The sequence below is a fragment of the Notothenia coriiceps genome, unplaced genomic scaffold (genome assembly GCF_000735185.1).
Source record: "Notothenia coriiceps isolate Sejong01 unplaced genomic scaffold, NC01 NC01_scaffold00036396, whole genome shotgun sequence".
Classification (NCBI taxonomy): domain Eukaryota; kingdom Metazoa; phylum Chordata; class Actinopteri; order Perciformes; family Nototheniidae; genus Notothenia; species Notothenia coriiceps.
The window spans coordinates 917990-937915 of NW_011369097.1; the positions used below are offsets into that span (position 1 = coordinate 917990).

A 19926-nucleotide genomic window follows, 5' to 3' on the forward strand; every position below is an offset into this window, starting at 1 on the left:
TTTGTAATGCTGTTTTTATCTGGTATTCACGCCGAGTATTCTAAACTCATATAAGCGCTTTTCACCCAGAGTACTTTCCCGAGGAATAGTTCTGATAGTTCCTGGGATTCTTGCGTTCACACCAAAAAAGATCTGGAACTAGAACTTTTTTTCGGGAACCTTCTTCACCCTTTTCAGTCCCTGCTCTTTCGCCTGTTCCCAATTTCTGAATTGGCTGGCAGAATTACAAGACCACGGCCCGTTAAAACTCATTTGCCCGCATTCGCATTATTAGCATTAGCCCAGCGCACCAACGGAGAGAGACTAACTTATGGCAACACAAAATAAAACATGGGAGCGGTGGAGGGATGAGGAGGTGTCTGCGCTTCTGGCCATTTACTCTGAAGGCTTCAGTAGAAGCTGCTGGGAAGACTCCCAGCAGCTTCTACTGAAGCCAGTCCCCAACACCGGGACTTCTGGCCGGGGAATTCGGGTGGCAGTATACGCCTTGAAGTTGTTTGCGGCATGCCAGTAAACCCAAAGCAGAAGAAGAAGAAGTGATTTACAGACGTCTCTTTCCCCATGTTAGTCAATGGGAAAAAGTATTTCTGGGCCCAGTGACGTCACGGACTGATACAGAAATTGTAGTGCCGGCGTTTGGACTCAACGAATATTTTCATCAGAGTCCGGCGCACTTCCTGGGGGCTTGCTTCATTTGCGTAATCCTCCCTCAGGGACTTATTCCGGTGTGAACGCGATCTACTAGATAGTTCCGGAACAAAAGATTTCCGGGGAACTAAGTTCCGGGAACTATTCCTGGGAAAAGCATTTGGTGTGAAAGCGCCTATTGGCCCGAGCTATGTATCCATCACTTGTTTCCAGACACTTATGGTGCATGAAAACATGTGTTTATCCCACTCTAAACCTCAAAAATATAAAATATAAAAATATTATAACATTAGAAGAAAAAGAGGTACAAAATTCTCAGGTTTGTAATTTTTGCTTCCACAAAATAGTTGTCTATTTATTTTCTTAGTGTTGACTTATTAATCAACTCATTTTATGATTACTGATCATTTCAGATCCATCAGAGGAAGTGGAAGACCATGAAATGTTCCCTTCTCTGTGATCAAAGCCTCAATACACAAGTAGTGTATAAAGAAAAGTGATACTTCACTGGCACGACTGCTGTTGTGGGTACACATGTGATCAGTTCAACATGAGGCCCATTATAAGACATAATGTGGCCCTCTGCACATAAACAGCCTTCACTGTTGTGCACTCACTCATTCTGCCAGCCAGCACTTTATTTTCTGAGACATTACCATATTAGAGACACACATTAGCACCTGCACACACAAAGACACACATACCCTCACACACACACTCTCTGGCACATTATAACAGGAGAGCTGTAAAAGGATGGACTGTCGAGTCACTGCCAGGTGAAAAGTGTGATGATGGGTTGTTGGCAGCGGCTGCTGGAAGCGGACCAGCAATTCATGTAAAGCCATGTAAGCCCCCCAGGTGTGGGTATACTGTTAGAACGTGTGTGTGTGAGAGAGGCTATATATTGGACATGCTCTCCATCTCTTTGCTGGAAAGTGCCAGTCAGCAGTTTAGGCTCCCTGGAAGAGCACAGGGGAACACTTAACCAACACAATAGTGCTCCACCGCTCTTTTCACCTAACACACTGAAACACAGACACACAAACACATAGATGTTGCCACCACACATTACTCAACTACACAGCAAATGGTAGCTAAACTAGTTTGCTGCTTAAGTTTATGTTTAATGGATCTGGACGTAGATGAGACAGTTTGTCATCTCTTTGCAGCTGTGCCAGCATATTGAAAGCCAGGAGTCGTGAGGAAAGGGCTGCTGCATCAATCTGGAAGGGCGTGTGAAGACGATAGAAGTGGAGCAATGACCCACCTACATGTTGATTCATAGACCAGCAGAGCTTTCTATCAATCAAGCTGAACCCTCTCATGGATCTGGGGTGCAAACACACATTGTTTCAGAAAATCACTTTAAAGAGAAAATGCCACATTTCAACAGGAAAAAAGACACAATCACAAAATGCTTATTTATCATATTTTGTATATCATTTACACACAGCAGAGCTTGTGACTCACTCAAATGCCATGAGAGCCAAACTGTTTTTCATTTATTTGTGTTGAATGCTCCAAAGAGAACTCGAGCATCTCTCTCCCAGCAAGTATGGCATGTTTCATCATTATTGATATAGCATTACCTTGACAATGTAAAAACATTGGAAAAATACAACCATTAAAGTTTTCTTTAGGGACTGTCAGCTAAAAAAACAATTGGAATCCTCTTCTTGACTGTGCTATGGTTCAGCATGATGGACAAGCTCGATTTCGATAGGCTGCTACACGACTGACCTGCATTGTGAAGGGCTCCAAACACAACAGTTTTAATGAGCTGTCTGTTTGGGAGTCCATTTGGATTTAATAAGCTCATTAATCTCTATCTGCTCCAGGCACGACCAAATCAAAAAGCAATGTGGTTCCCATCTTTCACCTTACAGCCAGACTCCTATTGAACAATAGTTTAATTGAAGTCCAGTGAAGAAACTGTTTACTGTCTATGTTCATCCCTCATTCAGCCTCAAGGTTTTTTGGTTGAAATGTGTTTGAGACAGGTAATGTCTGAATGGTGGAATATGAAAGATGGGATAATAGAGATTGAGGCGGATGCTGAGAGATGAAGAGGAGGAGAAAATGGAGAAGATGAGAGGAATTACATCAGAGTTATTGCCAGCTTTTCTGGCTGATGTAATGGCTGAAAACTGAAGGTGATGACACCTTACCTTAACGTCTTTCAGTAGTCGTCTGATGGGAAGCAGCCGGTAAGCAGCAAACCATGATTAGTAAAACTGTGTCTGACAGCACCCGTCACTCAACATTGGAAAAAGTCTCCTGCCCCAATATATCTCGTAATGGCGCACAAAATTTAATATTCCAAACACTGAAGAGGTGAGGCAAGCCTGTGAAAAACATTTCCGTTATTAATTGACATATCTCTTAACTCTTTTGATTTCACATTTCATGCTGCGTCTCTCAATCCACTTTCAACAAACCTTTAGCATCTATCGTGAATTCTCCAGTGGTGGTAAATAGATCTCAAATATTTATCTCCATGGCAGAGAGAACCAGGACTTTCTTTGTCACAGACTTACATTAAAAAGACAGGGTTTTATTCTTAATTTTCCCAGTGACATGGTCAATACTAAGCCAGAATATCCTCTATGTTTACAGATTGACTTGAAAAAGGCTTTATGATGTATATTTCTTTACAACACAACAACATAAATATTGTTTTGAATCGGTTGCTCCACTTTGCAGCTTTACTCAATCAATGTTAAGGACACTATGTGTAGGTACGGACAACAAGAAGTACTAAACAGGCAATGTTTTGTGAGTGAGTGGGACCCATTCTTGCTTATATCTTGAGCCTACCCACATGCATGTATGAGCATGTGGCCAACGCAGTACACATTCCTGCCGATATGTTCACATCATTCCAATGATTGACAGTTAAGTGGCGGAAACGTGGCGGAAACGTGTGAAAACACAAAGCTATGCACCGGAAGAATTCTAGTGCAAAAGTGAGGTAAAGAGTAAAGGTTACAAAACATTGACAAAAAATACCTATACTAATGTACTAATGATGAAGGAAATGCATCCAACTAACATTATTAGGCCTTTAAACCTTTAAATGAATTTGTTTGTAATACATCTCCAAATGGTAGCTTTGAAAAGTAAAAGCTGACAGTGAAGAAGCACATTGGTAAGTGCATGCCACTTGACAAAGTCGTAGCGTGTTAAATGTGTGTTAACATTAAATTAAAATGTAGTTGAGTGAAATATCTTTAACATCTGAATCCATGGTCTCAGGTGTCAAGCCTCTCCCGGTTCCTAGCAAACACTGAACCACAGCAGCAACCCGAGCTCTCTTTTGTCGCTTGGGGTAAAGTGGTCGCCGTTGACAGATTTGACAGTTAGCTGGACTGTCAACATGAGAGGGAAAAGGCTGGAGCAGCAAAATGGTTCAACATTTTTCCACCTTACAATGTTTTACAAGCACATGTGTGTTGGAATAATTGAAGTAGATAAATATAAATATTTTCACATTTAACACACCCAGGCAGAGATTGTCTCGAGATTCTGGTTGCAGTGAAGGGATTTTCTCTCATAATAACGTATCTTTCGTGACATGTGTCATTGGCATCTCATGTTTCTGATACATTTGAAACTTCCTTTAGTTTATTGAGGTTTCCAGGTAATGTCACATTAACTCTTGTATGAGTCACTTCTTGCAAAAAGGTAGCACAAGGGAACTTAATCTCCTCTGTGACCTTAGCCATCATCACACCTTATTATATCCTCGCTCATACACACCCAGTGATGGCCAACTACACTTTGAACCTTAAACTCCCTGCCAAGTTATGTACTGCCAGTTTCAGGTTTCCTAATTGATGGCTTGACGTATTTATCATCGCTGCATGTCATGGCTGGTTTGGAGTCTTTCACTGAATCCATGGTTGGAGTGATTAAGTGGCCCTCTTCCCTTTCAGTGTCTCAGATCAATGCCACATGAAAATCTCACGTATCTTAACAGCCGGCTTTCCAAGACTTGTACGGAAGAGTTTCTTGATTGATGAATGACAGGAGAAAAACTTTGGTGGATTATGAATAGATATGCATGTGTCTAATGGGCAAATGAGCCCATTACACACAGAGAACAATGTAAAATTTCAACAGCAATGAAATAAAATATTATTGTGAACTACAAGCATTCTCACACTATAGCGACGCTTTCATTTCAGATCTTATTTCCGCTGACCTGAGACCCTTTCACTTGAGGGGAATGAATGACTGCCAAGCCGTGACAAAGCCAGATCTTTTTCCCAAACAAAGTGGCCACTTTGGCAAGGAATTTGACATGAGTGATAACCTCATTGCTTCTCCCAACAATCTTCCTATTCATGAGATCTGAGCCGTGGACACTTGGGTTTGTGTTATTAGCCTCACAGCTACAAAGGGTTAATGATGCAAACCAGTGAGGTAGTGAGTATCACAGAGAGGGAGTGAGCACTGCTAATCTGAAGGGTAGAGGATGGAAGTTTGAAACAACAGGGTAACATTTTACATCATAAAGATTTCACCTAATCTGGTTCAGGCTTGTTATTGTATTTAAGTTCTTATACATTCATACTTTCTATTATTGGAATGCGACCAGAATATAACACCAATTCTGCAAATTCAAAATCTTGTTTTTCAGAAAATAAGTTATAACAACACAAATGTGGTTGCACCAGATAGCAAATATACACCAATAGCTAGTTGATTTTCCAAATTGGGTCTCACCTTTAAATTCAAGAAAAGTACTTGCTGGTAGAGACTTCCAAGTTGTTTATAGTACTTATCTTTACAGCCAATATTTAGCAAATGCTGGTATAACTTAGTTTTATTTTCTTATCTGCAAAGTTCACACACTGTGTTTTTTTATTCATTAATTTTTAGGAAGTACATTTTTTACAATTTAGAGTCTTCTATATTTTCTTCGAGTACACATTGACAGAGAGTGTGTGTATACCTGTAAGTATATATTGAGTGTGTGTTTGAGAGCATGCTTGTATAAAGCAATCCCAACAAATAACACAATCCAGTAACAACACACACACACACACACACACACACACACACACACACACACACACACACACACACACACACACACACACACACACACACACACACACACACACACACACACAAGAGGCCACATCTGGTCAGAAATCCAAACAGTGGAATTGTTTTGATTTTTTGTAATGCATGAGTCTGTACTCAATGTGCATGTATGCAACCCTGCATGTGTTATGAACTCTCGGGGGTGTTATCCTAACCAGAAGGGCCAAACTCACAAATTGCTGGTGCAGTTGATAAGTGAGGCATCGGGTTGAAGAGCAAAAACACAATTTCTTCAGCAAATCGATGGGGTGTGCAAACAATCTCTCCCATTCAAAAAAAATTCATGTTCCATCTAGTCTAACCTTGCACACTGCCTCTCTCTCACACTCAAACCCAGAGCTCTCCTGTCTTGCCACCACTTACACCAAGCTAACGATGAGCTAATCACTATCTCATGCTAGCAGGCAAGGCAGAGAAAACCCATCAACCTGACACACTCACTTCAGGCCATTGTTGCTAATGAAGACAAGCTGCAAGTCAGACGGCAAATATGAGGAAAACATTTATAATGAGACCCTTGAAGGTGTTCCTGGACACGCCTGAGTTTTTAGGTCACAGTGCTTCCTGGATATGGGTTTATATATTCGCCCTGAGCAGACGGAGGAGCATTTGGGCATTTTAAGCGGCAGAGTTTAAGTTCATTTTAACCAGATTCATAATTATTCCTTAGCTGTGTAGCAAGCAATTATAAAGTTGAAGTAGTAAAACTAGGTATGTAACCACAACTTTATAAACAATGGTGGCAGGGATGTGACTTCTCACTATTTATTACAGTGGACTTTTGTTTTATAATCCTATTACCGATCAGATTGAAGATAATCAAATAATCTGATTGGTACATTGACATTATAACACCCGTTAACAATTAACTTATCACTTGTTGATGCTGGCATGTAAGAACAAATCTAATTAATGTGCATACAAAAAAATCTTTATCTTTGCATAAAAAGTCCCATTGCGCACTCAAGAGACACAAATAGAATTGAACCTGAGCGCATGCTGAAGAATTGCAAGAAACAAGAGTTATTATGATAAGCTTTATCCCTTCCACTATGAATTTGATGAAAACATTTATTTTTCATTTTCTATTGGGAATTTCAAAATATATTACTTTGCTTTCGTTGCTAAATGATGACTGAGAAGAAAAAGTGAATATAAAGCCTCAAAGCCATGAAACATTTCCGGAATTGATTGTTCACGGCTTAAAAGGTGAACATTGTTAATTCTTCTCATATCATTTTCATACATTCTGTTTGACTACATTGTGGTAAAGCCATTATCACATCTATACTGCAGTAATCTCTGCTCTGTCCTACCTAAGAAAGTCTCCTTCAGTGAGACACAACAGGAGATTACAGACAAGAGCAATGGTGACACAGAGCTGCCATCTGATGGGAAGACAGCTTTCCCACGACCACGTTGTCTCCAGGGAGACCCAGACACCTACAACACTATCAAAACAAACTGGAAAGCACAATTGTGTATGTGTGTTTGTACATGGGGTGCTGCTATCACCTGTTCTTTCCAGTGTAAGGTGAATAGATAGGAAAGTTACATAGTAGGAGTGTGTGTGTATGTTATTGTGTGTGTTTTCATGTGTGTGCCTCTGCATAAAGGTGCCCTTTTACTGCAAATATGAGTTGTTTAGAAGAGAGGAGGATAAAACTCCATAATCAGATAAGTAAACACCCACAGTCCCTCTGCTGGGGTCGGAGAAAAAAAAGCTGATAAAAAGCTGAGATAAATTATTATCACAGTACGTGAGGAGACAAAGGGCTGGGTGGGATTGTATCTGCTGTTAGATTAGTGTTCGGGTTGACTGGCAGCCACAGACAGAGCAGACAAGGGGGTCCAGAGCCAAACCACAAACCCACTTTCTCACGGTCTTCGAGATCACAGTGCAGCATAATGTGCTCTCAAACACATGCTTAAAATCTTTATTGTCAGCTGAGAAATGTTAGCTTTGAATCAAGACTTTAGTGTTTAGTGTGTTCATGACAAGTGTTTTTTCAATAAATGAAGTTGGCAAACATTCACAAATTGTAGAAATGGGTTTAGTGGGCAAAAGAGACAGGTTTCTGATATTGGGGATGGATGTTTGCATCCTGTATGTGTTTAGGCTGAGGCAATTAGGTTAAGGTTTCATTTTGGTTTATAGTTTGGGGTGGATTTAATATAGCAAAACTGTCTTACTTCAAAGCACTGCTATTTCCATTCTTAATACCACTACAAGCATTTGGAAAACAACAACACTTGTACAATTAATTACATTGGTTACTAATTCAATTAGATTTTAGATAACAAATAATCAAATGTCTTGAGTACATGTTTAGTCTGTTTGTATAACTTTAAATGTGCTAAAATAAAAAATATATAGTAGCAAATATCATTAGCAAATATATAATATATTTGCTACTGAGGCGCGTTCACACCTAGTACTTTTCCCACAAAGGTTCCTGAGAACTACGATTTAGTTGCGTTCACAACAAAAAGTCCCAGGAACTAATTTAGTTCTAGAGAACCTTTTTGAGAAAAAGGTTCCTGTGTCTGATTGGCTGGGCGGAATGCAAACCACGCCCCGTCAAACTCCCAAAAACGTTTGTGAAGACGCCATTTTATTATCATTATTAGCATTAGCATTAGCCCAGCGCAGAAACGCAGAGAGACTAACTTATGACAACACAAAATAAAACATGGGAGCGGTGGAGATGAGAAGGTGTCGGCGTTCTGGCCGTTTACTGGGAGTTCCGGCCGGGGATTTTGGGCATCAGTATGCGCCGTGAAGTTGTTTGCGGCCTGCCAGTAAACCTAAAGAGTTCTCAGGAATCTTTGTGGGAAAAGTACTTGGTGTGAACGCGCCTATTGAGAACTGTTTAGTATATCATACATAATGTGGTGCTTATCTTCATTTTGAAGGTTACCATACCCCCCATAATTGGCCTATCACTGGTTATACTGGTGCATTTGAAATGAAGCAGCTCTTTAAAATTCCATCCTTGAATACCTTTGTGCATCAGAAAATCAATTTACATTTGTATTAAGTGGTACTTGATTGAAAATGGTACAGCTTTCTTTGAATCTCAGTCACAGTCCCTCAAAGCAAAGGTCAGCAGCTTCCAGAAAATAAGGGAAAAAAACTACAGAGGGATACTCAGCATACATTTCCACATCTTTGAAAAATATCAGTGGCTTTCATTAGCCATCATACACATGTTGGAGTGGATTAGATGGAGGGTGACGGGGGGAAAGTATGCACCTCTTGTTTTATGTTATAGTAATGGTGGAGAAAATGGCTGAATAATACATGAGATAGTGCTTTAATTAGCAGGCAAAAGAGGGCACTTGGTAATTAAAATACAAGCATGTTAGGAATGGTCAGAGGCTGGTGCTGGTACATATCTTAAAGGAAAGCAAGGGATATGTGATGGGTACATGTATGTAAAGGCACTCATGCTCATACTGATTTGTCATTCTTTGTGTATTTCTGAAGAGATCTTCCTCTTCGTTATGGAGTGTGAATGTGAGATATGTGGATAATGGCTTTGATAGTGGGATCAAATAATATTTCTATAACATTATCTCATTACAGTTGCCTTCGCTCTTTGGTAATTGAATGTGAGAAAATATTCCAACCCCCTTCAAACCCCTCTCATTTCAAATAATGCCATCGTGTTTACATGAAATATATTAACAAAATGACACCAGTGGTAATGGGGTAAATCTCTTGGTTATTATTTGAGTACTTTTATTAACAGCAAATAAATCAACCACATAGGCTTAAGTTGTGGAATACTACGAAGTAAGATCAGCCAGAGTTTGTTTGACTTAGCTGGCTCGACAAAACCAAAATATCCAATCAGAGTTAAAAGGTACCACAAAGGTGTGAAAGATATAGACAAGGGTACATTTCGAAATTACTAGGCCCTTTACGCCGATGACACTGACGCAAAATCCCTGAATTGTCCTTAAGTGGATTTAAGAATAACTTGAATTAAAACAAAGATTGTTATTTAATCCATAGCCAAGAGTGTAGAGAGCCGTTAGCGGCGTTTTACCAGCATAAATCTCAGCAGGGTCCAGTATTTCGATGGGAGACCTCGGAGGCCTCGGAATTGAATCTCATATAGGGATAGTGTTGAAATTGTATGTTTTACACCACTGTTTGTTTTCCATATTTAGTGTAAGTGACAAGAGTGAACACAAATGATTCTGTGGTCAAACTAGCGACAACAAAACAAGTGGCATGTCACTTAGTCAAATCCTCAAGACAGGATACAGGATAATGCTTTCACAACACTTCCCCTCACACAAGACAGTCATTATGATTTTCTCAGCCACATTATAAGCTAACAAAATTCTCCCACTCAGGGGATGATGGAGAATAGTTCCCTGCTGCAAACAAACATTTCTTGTTGTACAAATGTCTCCTAATTTCTGTAAGTATGTGTCTGAAGGGGGGATTGATAAATAGTTAGTGGAAAGTTGGTCTCATTGGATCAACTCACACACCACGTACAGTACCTTTCCTGGCATGTGGTTGACACTGGATTTTGAACAAACTCACAAACTGGCCTTTGACTGCACCTACCCTTAGGAACTGTAAAGCTGCCTTGATGATAACTCGGTCCGACACTGTGACAGGAGCCGGGGAACAAAGCTCAACACCCCAAGCCCTCCCATCTTCCCGTAATACATATTGCTCACTCCTCCTCACATAGGTACAGAAACACCACAGGGGACTTGCCACCCACCCACACAGAAATTACACAATCTTCCTCTCAAGTCCCTCCAGCTTTACAGTTATTACTTAGTTATTATATCTTTCAAATAGGGCAAATAAAGCTTGATTTAGGTTATGAGATGGAAACCGAAAGCTGAATGTCTCAACCTATATTAAAGTGTCTAACTGTTAGAAGAAGCAAATACACAAAACCACACAAAGATAAAAACAAATGAGCAAATTTACTCTCAAAAGTAGAGGAGATAGTGTAAGGGAAGAAAGGCTGCAGGAGGAGAAGAAGCGGAAAACCAAATGAAAGGGAAATTAAATGTGAGGAGACAAGTGGTAAAAGGCAGTGTTGTAACTGTAGCCTTGAAAGTGTATCAGCGCGACCAACAGCAACCACTCAACCATAAGTACTATTTACAAGATGGGAAAGTACTGTTATTTATGTGTGATCCGTGACACCGCTGAGAGCAGGGGAAGTCAAGTGTAGTCCAAGACAATGTGAAGAAATGCCACTCTACTTTTGTACACACACTGCACGGTCAAAAGGTCACTGGTCATCTTGGGTAGCTTAATACTTTCTTAAAAGTGTGTTTCTTGTAAGTGTGAAATGCTCACAGCTGTTAGGCCAGCACACACACATGAATGCACTTGAGCAGGCTTGTGTACATGCAGGGAAAATATATGCATTTTTCAAATATTCTGACAGCAGACAGTCCTGGTGAGTGTACTGAGTAAAATTACCTCAACTGTCATCCTAAGAGAACATACAGTATGAAAGCAAAAAAAAACTAAAACCACACTGTAGTCCGGCTACATTTTCTCGCAGAACATATTAATTAATTCAGCGCTCTTCCACTACATTTTGATGGGTTTGTTTAGCTGCAGGCAACTATCAACATGCTACAAATCAGCAGTCGTTTGAAGGAAAATCTGTTTTTTTCAGATGAATACATTTTTCTGACTGCAAAGCTCTGAGACTAAAACTAGAAATAACGTGGTTCTGGTCACAAATTTAGGAAAATGTTGGTTTCGTTTATATACTGTAAACTCTTGATCCAACACTGATTATATTCTCTATTTATATACGAAGTACAGTTAAACAATTAAATTAAAACCTACTTAGATACACAAATTAAAGGAAAATTGTCTTTGTGAGGATTGTTTCCTGTTTTTTTACTTACGTTTTTTTCTCAGTCTGAAGAAATACATTTACAATCATTTTCATACATCATAAAGGTATATTATAAGATTCTGTGTAAAAAGTTTGTCTCTACTGCTTTGTTAGTTTCCACTTTAGCTGATTCACAGTGGTGGAAGAAGTATTCAAATAATTTACTCGTTAACAGAGAATAATTTAATTGAGGCTGTGTAGTTTATAGACATCTGCCGTTGACCTGAGTCAAATCTTACAACAATATGAACTTCAAATATAAGTACCAAAAGCAAAATACTCAATAGTATATTTCAGAATAATCTGTATATTTTAGCTGGAATTCAAATAATGTAGGCCTACTACTTTAAAATTGCAGCTGGTAGGAATAATCTACATTTCTATGTAAACTGGTTAGAAGCTTCAATAAACTCACATTACATATTGATTAGATATATTTGTTATTGTTAATCTTAATCTGTGAAGTAACTAATGCTATCGAAATAATTTGTTGGAGAGTAATGATGCCGTAAAAAGAAATATAAAGTCAACAATGACCAAACCTGAACGTGCTGCCCCACCACGTGGCGGCCTCAGTTTACTGCAGCGCCAGGCTCTGTTTACAGTTGCTAGGTAACGAAATCATGTCCAAACTCCTTAACGTCGTTGAAAACCTCGTTTTCCCAGCTCTCGGTATCAGTTGCTATTTGTTGTACATTCAAAACAATGGCAGGAAAGGAGAAACCGGTGCTGGATATAGTCCATCAAAACTCAATTCACGTTGAGACGATCCGGAAAGAGCAAAGATACCAGAAACTCCACACGGAGTTCAGCATCAACCCACACAGGACATGTAAGTACAAAAAGTGAAGTATGTCAGTCAATAGTTTATTTACATCCTACTTCCGATCTGAATGTGAAATATGAAGATTAGTTAAAAAATGAGAAATGACAAAGTGTCGTTAAAATGGTTATAGGCCTACTATTACTCAATGAGAATAAACATATTGGGCACTAAATTGTTACCATTATGCTTGTTGTCAACGTATCTGTTGTTAATTATAACTGAAGCCTGTATATTGCAAGGGAGATTGGCTTTATCTCATGTTTTTACATTTAGTACACGTCCTGCCAGACAAACCCATGTCAAGGAAACCAACAGAAGTGATTGCAGAGAACTGTAAGTCTACATGGATAACTACGAGGAAACAAAAAGTGTTCTGGATAAACAATATCATGTTCTTCCAAACAGGATAAAGAAGATATGAACTCAATCACTATGTGTACATCTGGATACTGATTATGTACTTTTTTTTTTCCCAGCGGTCTTCATCGATGCCTTCCACAAAGCTCACCAAGAACCCACCAAGAAGTATGCAATGCCACTGACGGAAAGTCATGAGATAGGGTGGCTGTCAGCTCCACTGGTGAGTAAATACATTGCTTTGATTTAAAATAATTATTAACCAAACTGCAGGACATCATGGTGGCCTTGTGGGCGGAAGGCCTGCCCTCTTGAATTTAGAATCATTTATTTGTATGATCAAACGCTGAAAGAACCCACAGAAACATGGCCACCCGTTTCCTGGCCTTATATACACTCATTTAAATCTTTATCTCCAGATCTTAATCAAATTCTCATTCTGTCCATCATTTTTCCCCAGATACCATCAACCCGCAATGACAGGAGATTCAATTTTTCCAGAATCAGCACAGACGTCACCATACACCAGGAAAAGGCCCTGCGTGCATCAAATTAGACAAAGAGAGAAAGAATAAAAATCTCTTACAATAAGCAACCTATGTTCCGATTTATTTGTTTATAAACATACAGGTACCAGAGGCTACATCGTGTATTTCCATCTTAGCAAGCAAAGGAAAATCATTTGCAGGGACAACATTTGCACAGGTCTATTTGAAGCACCCTTGCCCATCACATACTAATCATTATAATGAACAGGAAAGGGCAAAACGAACAGGCGCTCAATATATAAAATGTCATGTCACATGAGAGAATCAATGAGTCAAGAAGCTGAGTTAGAAAAAAATAAAACAGAACACAACAAACTCCGAAGAGAGCACACACACTTGTAAGTCAGACAGCGTCAAGGCTGGTGTACACACTGAGGTGTAATCACAGAAAGAGGCTTAAATCATGCCAAAAAGCCAATTGGCCTTTAACAACCCTAAAGAAGAAATACACGTTCTCTTGTTTTTTAACTCTTATGTACTCCACTCTTGGGTTGACCATTTTGACAGTCATGTCCTTCAATTAGCTGCCTTAGCAATATGGCAGGATCTCTCTGTGTGGCATGAAGGGTCGTCCACATCAATCCAGACATGTTACGGAGGTGTGTTGTACTAAAAGCTTAGAATTAAAGTCCATGTTCTCCTAAAGTCTCATGATGTACGTGGAGGAGAGACTGGTGAGCAGGTGAGGGGAATCCTTCCTAGAAACAAGGTCCAAGTCCAGCCAATTGACCCGCCGCAGTCAGTTTTTAAGAGCGAGACTTAGTCTTCTTGCGCACAGATTTGCCAGGGCGTTTCTGAAATCAGATTGAACAACATGTGAGCATCTCTACAGTTTGTCTCATTCTTTCTTTTGACAATATCTCAGCATTTATTATATCAGTCAGCAGTGTTTGATGTGTGACTCACATTTTGTTTTCCTCCTTTGGCACCTTTCTTGGCCCCCTTTGCATTAGCGACTTTGGCGCGGAAACCAGAAACATCGTTGTGGCTCTCCTTGGTGTTCCACTTCTTTCCCTTCTTCTTGCCTCCAAAGCCAAACCTCTGGTCCTTGTACTTCCTCTTGGCATTGGGGCTGTCAAAATAACAGTAAAACATTTAGCTTTTTGTGAAGAAGAGTTACAAAATATAATGTTAATGGCAGCTCAAATGTTACACCTTACCCCTTCTTGTTGTCTTTTGCCACTTTGTTTTGGGCCTGAGAAGGCTCTTTAGGCTTCTTCTGGTCTCCGTCCAGGAAATCCAGTTTGTCGGTCATTCCTAGTAATTGGATGAAGAGAAATCTTAAACTCAAAGCATTCTCACTTTTGAAAATTATGAAAGGGTAATTTTAAGAATCATCAATATTTAAAGGTGGGGTAGGTAAGTTTGAGAAACCGGCTCGAGATACACTTTTTGTTATATTCCATGGAATGCTCTGAACATCCCGATAGCAATGAATATCTGAAGTGCTTTGACAAAAAATCCATTAAAAATGTCATCTGTGGAAGCCGTAGTACTGTAAAAAGCACGACCAATCATCTGAGCCGGCCCGGCTAAAATAACTGGATGGCCTACCTGCCTGTCAGCCTTCCATCTGTGCACAAACTTATCTCGTGCCCTCATTGGTCATGTGCGCGTCCGTGTGTGTTGGAGGAGGGGCTCTGTGAGGAAGTAGCCGATTTCTTCCGGCTGTGTATTTTCAAATTCTAGCGCACTCGAGCTGGTTTCTCCAAAATGACCTACCCCACCTTTAATCACTATTAGAAAGGACTACTGTCTTCTAAGAAAGTGTTTTTCATTTTGACTAGGAAACACATTTTCTTCGCTTTTAAACTTGAACACATGTCTGTTCCACACAGTAACCTATTAGGTCCTTATTTTAGCTCCATTTTACTATTATATATGCAAAAATGCATCCTTTGTTACAAATATTATTATTAATGCTACATATCACATACACTCTCGGCCTAAACTCTGTATGCGTGTGTCCTTGTCTGTGGGCTCAACTCGCCACCGATGCAAAGTGTGTTTACAAACCTAGCGTTGACAACTCCTGATATGCGCCGTTGACGGGAGTGAATGATGGATCCTCCAGCACTCGTAGTCGCTGTGTCTANAACTTATCTCGTGCCCTCATTGGTCATGTGCGCGTCCGTGTGTGTTGGAGGAGGGGCTCTGTGAGGAAGTAGCCGATTTCTTCCGGCTGTGTATTTTCAAATTCTAGCGCACTCGAGCTGGTTTCTCCAAAATTACCTACCCCACCTTTAACGTCAGTTCCTTTTAAATCCAGTGCCCACAAAATGACATTCATTTTCGTTTGTACAGTGAAACTTATGCAGGAACAAAACAAAACTTGTAAATAAACGTACCTTTCTGGAATTTCTTCACAGAAGTCATCATATCTCTCTTCTCTTTATGCCTCTTCTGAATCACTTCGACTTGGACCTGGCACACAATCAATATGTATGTTAATTCTCCACACCAAAAGAAGAAATGTGGCCTCTTTTAGCCCCGTATGAAGACATTATGCCAGGCTAGCATCTGTTTTGCATACTTTTTGTTAAAATTACAAACCAGTGTAAAAGCCAACCTTTAGTATACAAAAAAAGGCACTCAAAATGTATTCAAAAAGACTCCTAAGTGAAATAATATAATTAAAAAACATTGACCAACCTTTTTGCCAAACTTCCTTTGCTCTCTCAGTTTCTTTGCTTTCTCCGACTTCTCCAGTATCAACTGCTTTGAGATAAGCTTTTTCCTGATCTGGACAAAGGAACATAAAAAAAAAATTAAATTAATCATGAGCTTTGAAGTGGTTTCTGTTGCTTTAACTACATTTGTCACAACATGTCACCTTTATAATTCAAGTGTAGAATCTAAGAACTAGCTCACCTTCTGCATTTGCTGATCAGACTTGGCCATCTCTGCGAAATAATCGTCAGGCCTCTTGGTGGGTATGCCATGTTTGCTCAGGAGAGGCAACGCATCTAGTACTGTAGCCTGAGCTTGACGGTAGCTATAAATTAACAAACAAATATTTTTCATGAACGGGTTAAAAATGTAACATCTGTGGCAGTCAACATCAGAACTAGAGTGAATACATGAACTAAATGTCTAAACAGTCACTAAAATACATCAAACCATTTACGAGTCTCAAACTTTCACCATATATTGCAGGGTCACTTACAAAAACATCTCTCTCTGGAAATCATCATCTGGATTGACATCTCCAATCTTTACAGCTGGTTTTTTCCCTTCTGCTTTGTAAATAACGTCTTCAGCCGGCAGGTTGGTCATATCCAACCTCTCCGCCCAGGGGAGGTCTTTACGGAAGCCAGCGAGGCATTGTTTCAAACCCTCCTGCATAACAACATACACACAGGACAGAGTATTGGCAAATGTACAAGTAGGCTATGTTAAGTAACACTGTTAAGGCATTTAATTATTCAAACCAGCCTTTTTTACATGTTCACTATAGCATCACTAAAATCTGTCAAATGATATGTTTCTTTAGTTAGTAACTAACATTCCATAGAAATACGCAAAAGCAGGAAAAACAATGCAAACATTTTAGGTTTGTTGTAATGATTTTACTCACCACATTGTTGACATGCTTTTTGGTTTGATCCACCAAAACGTTCATCCCTGGTTTCAACCACCCCTTTGCGAAGGCTTCTTGAAGCTAAAGAAAACAAAATATATATGTTATCAATCAATCTTTATTTATATAGCCCAATATCACAAACGTTACATTGGTCTTAGTTGACTTCACAGTTTGTACATAATATCAGTATGACAATACGACACCCTCTTTCCTTAGACCCTCACATCGTACAAGGACAAACTTCCAGAGAAAAACCCCCACATGACATCACATTATTATGAATATATACGTTTTTGTTTTTTTTAAATAAACTGTTGTGCAATCAAACGTATTATTCTACATTATTGCCAATGTACAAACATACATACACAATATGCTTAACCGGAGTAAGATTATTTTCACATACAATGAATTTGGGGGGGAAAAGGTACTGCAAAAGTTTACACGTGCAACATGAAAATAAATCAAATACAAATATGAAATCAAATGTGCAAAATAAATGAGTTTTTGATGAAAGAGTTGGATAAAGTTGCTCAGAAATGTACACATTTTGGACCAGGGAATGTGCAAAGTTTACATTAAGGTGTACACAATATGAACAAAGCTCAAAGATAATTTATACTAGTATTGTGACCGTTATCGTCTCAACTGTTGACACGAGTGTGTGTCATTAACATTTTGTATCATTTAAGTTTCACTACAGTAAGTTAGTTGTACGGTTGTTAGCTTTAGCCCATGTTAGCATGTCAACAGTTCTTACCTCGCTGTCTGATAATTCACTGTTCTCATCCTCGGACTCCTGCCCGAGCAGAGACTCCTCATCTTCAGACTCCATAGTGCTGCTATCGATAATCATTAGATGACTATATATGATTTAGCGGCCTTTAAACGCGAACAAACCTGCAGTAAATGAATGTGGATAATTTTCCTCACATGTACTGAGCGTTTCACGTGGGGAGGAAGTGACGCAGGGCAACAGCGTTGAGTGTTGTACCAACACAGTCCGCGGGTGGAAACGTTTTGTTAGATGCAAGGTTCCTACATGTAAAAAAATACACATAAATAAATATAATACACAAGAATATTTGGCGTCAATGCTGCGAGCCTGCGATCATATGTTAAGAACGTTTTCATAGAAACGTCGTCATCGCATTAACTTTATATTTATAAAACTTCTCCTTTTACTCTTCGATATAATTTATTGATTTGATCAAAGAGTAAAATTGACATATTTCAAGTGCAAAACAGAGTTTCACGAAATGTTAAACATAAATGAAAGAAAATGAAATTACTTTGATTATGCAGGCTAATATTTAAACACTCCACCTGGAGGTGCTGTGGTGCTCTTTTGAAGAGACAGAAGTGACAGATGTAATAGACAAGGTATTTAGGTTCATAGCATATCTACAGTATACTTTATGCTATTTTAAATCACAGGGATACACATCGTCTATAGTTATTTATTTAAAAAAACGTCAATTTTAATGTTTTATAAATTAATAATGATTAAAATATTTAAATAATTAAACTTAGGCAATAATTTACATCAACCCTGATGACAATACATTTTAAACATTAGATGCCTCCAATTAGGAATAGGAGCAACCAAAACTGTGTCCAGTTGGCGACGGGTAATATGCAGATCAAAGTCTAGAAAGAATATACTTTAAATCTGTATGTGTTTGAAGTTACTAATGAAGCCTCATGAGTTTTACTTGCCACCTCATCAAGAAAGAAACTATTGACACCAGTTTGTCAAAGCTCTCCCCGCGGGTCGATTACTGTCACTTTGACACTGCAAGATAGAGAAAAATGTCTGCAGTGTTGGCCCATTTCACTGTAGATACGGGACAAGAGAAGCCGATGAAGGGTTCTATTTTGACTAATTCATGCATTCATGCATGCATCTACCTTTATTCCTTTTATCACAGACCTTACTGACCTTTACTTGTTTTCCTATATGCTCTTCATGAATGCCATTAACCACTGAGAGACTGAAGGGATTTCACGTTGTGTTTGCTTATTTAATTTATTTTCCTAAGTTCCATCTTTAACCAGTAGCTGCAAATGTATTATCTCCTCATAGTTGTTCCACTACGCCTCATACACATTTAAATGTTTTTCAGATATAAAAAGGCTGTCAGCCCTAAATGTCCTAACTTGAAGTAAATATAGTCCAATGCAGCTATATTAGTTTAAACTGTAGCACGAGAAAGGAATCACGTTTACTAACATGCTGCATAAAGGAGGTTTGTATTAATCTTTTGGAGTAACATAGCAGTGGTGTTCGGAGGGCCTGCAGTTAGAGTCAGTGTGAGCACTTACTGAATGCTAATGCTGCTGGCCAGTGACCATGAAAGTAACTTCTTACTCAAAATGTTACTTGAAAGAGATCTTCTCAAGTGGCCATGCAAGGATCTCAATCCTAAGCGCTGTATTAAGGGCTATCAACCATGACAGTGTTCATCTATCTACCGGACATATTACATTACATTATTATTGATTGTGGGGACAGGGCTAGAACAGCATAAACAATATGTTCTGACATTTGTCGTGACATATCCTGTGACACAAGGCAAAAACATGCATAGCAATGAAAAAATCCCTGTCCAAGAGGTCATTGGGGTTAACTGTATTTGTTATCTGCGTAAAGCCAGAGAACAGATATAAAAAGGCCCTGGAGTGCAAGGAATCTGCAGGGCTTGATTTCAACCACACACTACAGCAACCAATCATCAATAATTTAATATTTCTAACAAGAAATATTAGTAGGAAGTCTGCTGCAGTCAGTGTCATAAGAGTAATTTCCGAGTTTGCCTTGTTCTTGTCATCTATATTTTACTTGTCAGCAGTTTAATGAGAGAGATTGATGTACATAAATACAGACCCTGTCATTATTATTTTTCAAAACCTTTTTTGCCTGCGGCTCTTATATTTGCATCATTGACAGTT

General features: G+C 39.1%; 2 protein-coding genes across 2 annotated transcripts; one reads left to right on the forward strand and one right to left on the reverse strand.

Annotated features, from left to right (window-relative positions):
* The first annotated feature begins 12267 nt into the window (after nt 1-12267).
* On the forward strand, nt 12268-13697 carry cfap144 (cilia and flagella associated protein 144). The gene is made up of 4 exons (XM_010792269.1): nt 12268-12492; nt 12760-12819; nt 12963-13066; nt 13304-13697. Exons 1-4 carry the CDS (start codon nt 12366-12368, stop codon nt 13397-13399), a joined length of 387 nt encoding a protein of 128 aa, XP_010790571.1. The 5' UTR covers nt 12268-12365; the 3' UTR covers nt 13400-13697.
* A 165-nt stretch (nt 13698-13862) lies between these two features.
* Nucleotides 13863-17945, reverse strand: ebna1bp2 (EBNA1 binding protein 2). The gene is made up of 9 exons (XM_010792270.1): nt 17735-17945; nt 16969-17052; nt 16558-16730; nt 16263-16386; nt 16044-16133; nt 15740-15815; nt 14552-14648; nt 14298-14463; nt 13863-14185 (listed from the first exon to the last, which is right to left on the reverse strand). The coding sequence occupies exons 1-9, from the start codon at nt 17828-17830 to the stop codon at nt 14138-14140; spliced, it is 954 nt and encodes a 317-aa protein (XP_010790572.1). The 5' UTR covers nt 17831-17945; the 3' UTR covers nt 13863-14137.
* Nucleotides 17946-19926: the final 1981 nt, after the last annotated feature.

What these genes read in the sequence shown, in the direction of transcription:
- ebna1bp2 (XM_010792270.1), bottom strand. Translation starts at nt 17,830, where the DNA reads ATGATTATCGATAGCAGCACTATGGAGTCTGAAGATGAGGAGTCTCTG. An exon ending in TTCCAGAGAGAGATGTTTTT is followed by an intron (nt 16,387 to 16,557) that starts GTAAGTGACCCT and finishes GTTAATTTATAG; the next exon opens with CTACCGTCAAGCTCAGGCTA. An exon ending in GCAAAAGACAACAAGAAGGG is followed by an intron (nt 14,464 to 14,551) that starts GTAAGGTGTAAC and finishes TTATTTTGACAG; the next exon opens with CCCCAATGCCAAGAGGAAGT.
- cfap144 (XM_010792269.1), top strand. Translation starts at nt 12,366, where the DNA reads ATGGCAGGAAAGGAGAAACCGGTGCTGGATATAGTCCATCAAAACTCA. An exon ending in CATCAACCCACACAGGACAT is followed by an intron (nt 12,493 to 12,759) that starts GTAAGTACAAAA and finishes TTTTACATTTAG; the next exon opens with TACACGTCCTGCCAGACAAA. An exon ending in GGTGGCTGTCAGCTCCACTG is followed by an intron (nt 13,067 to 13,303) that starts GTGAGTAAATAC and finishes ATTTTTCCCCAG; the next exon opens with ATACCATCAACCCGCAATGA.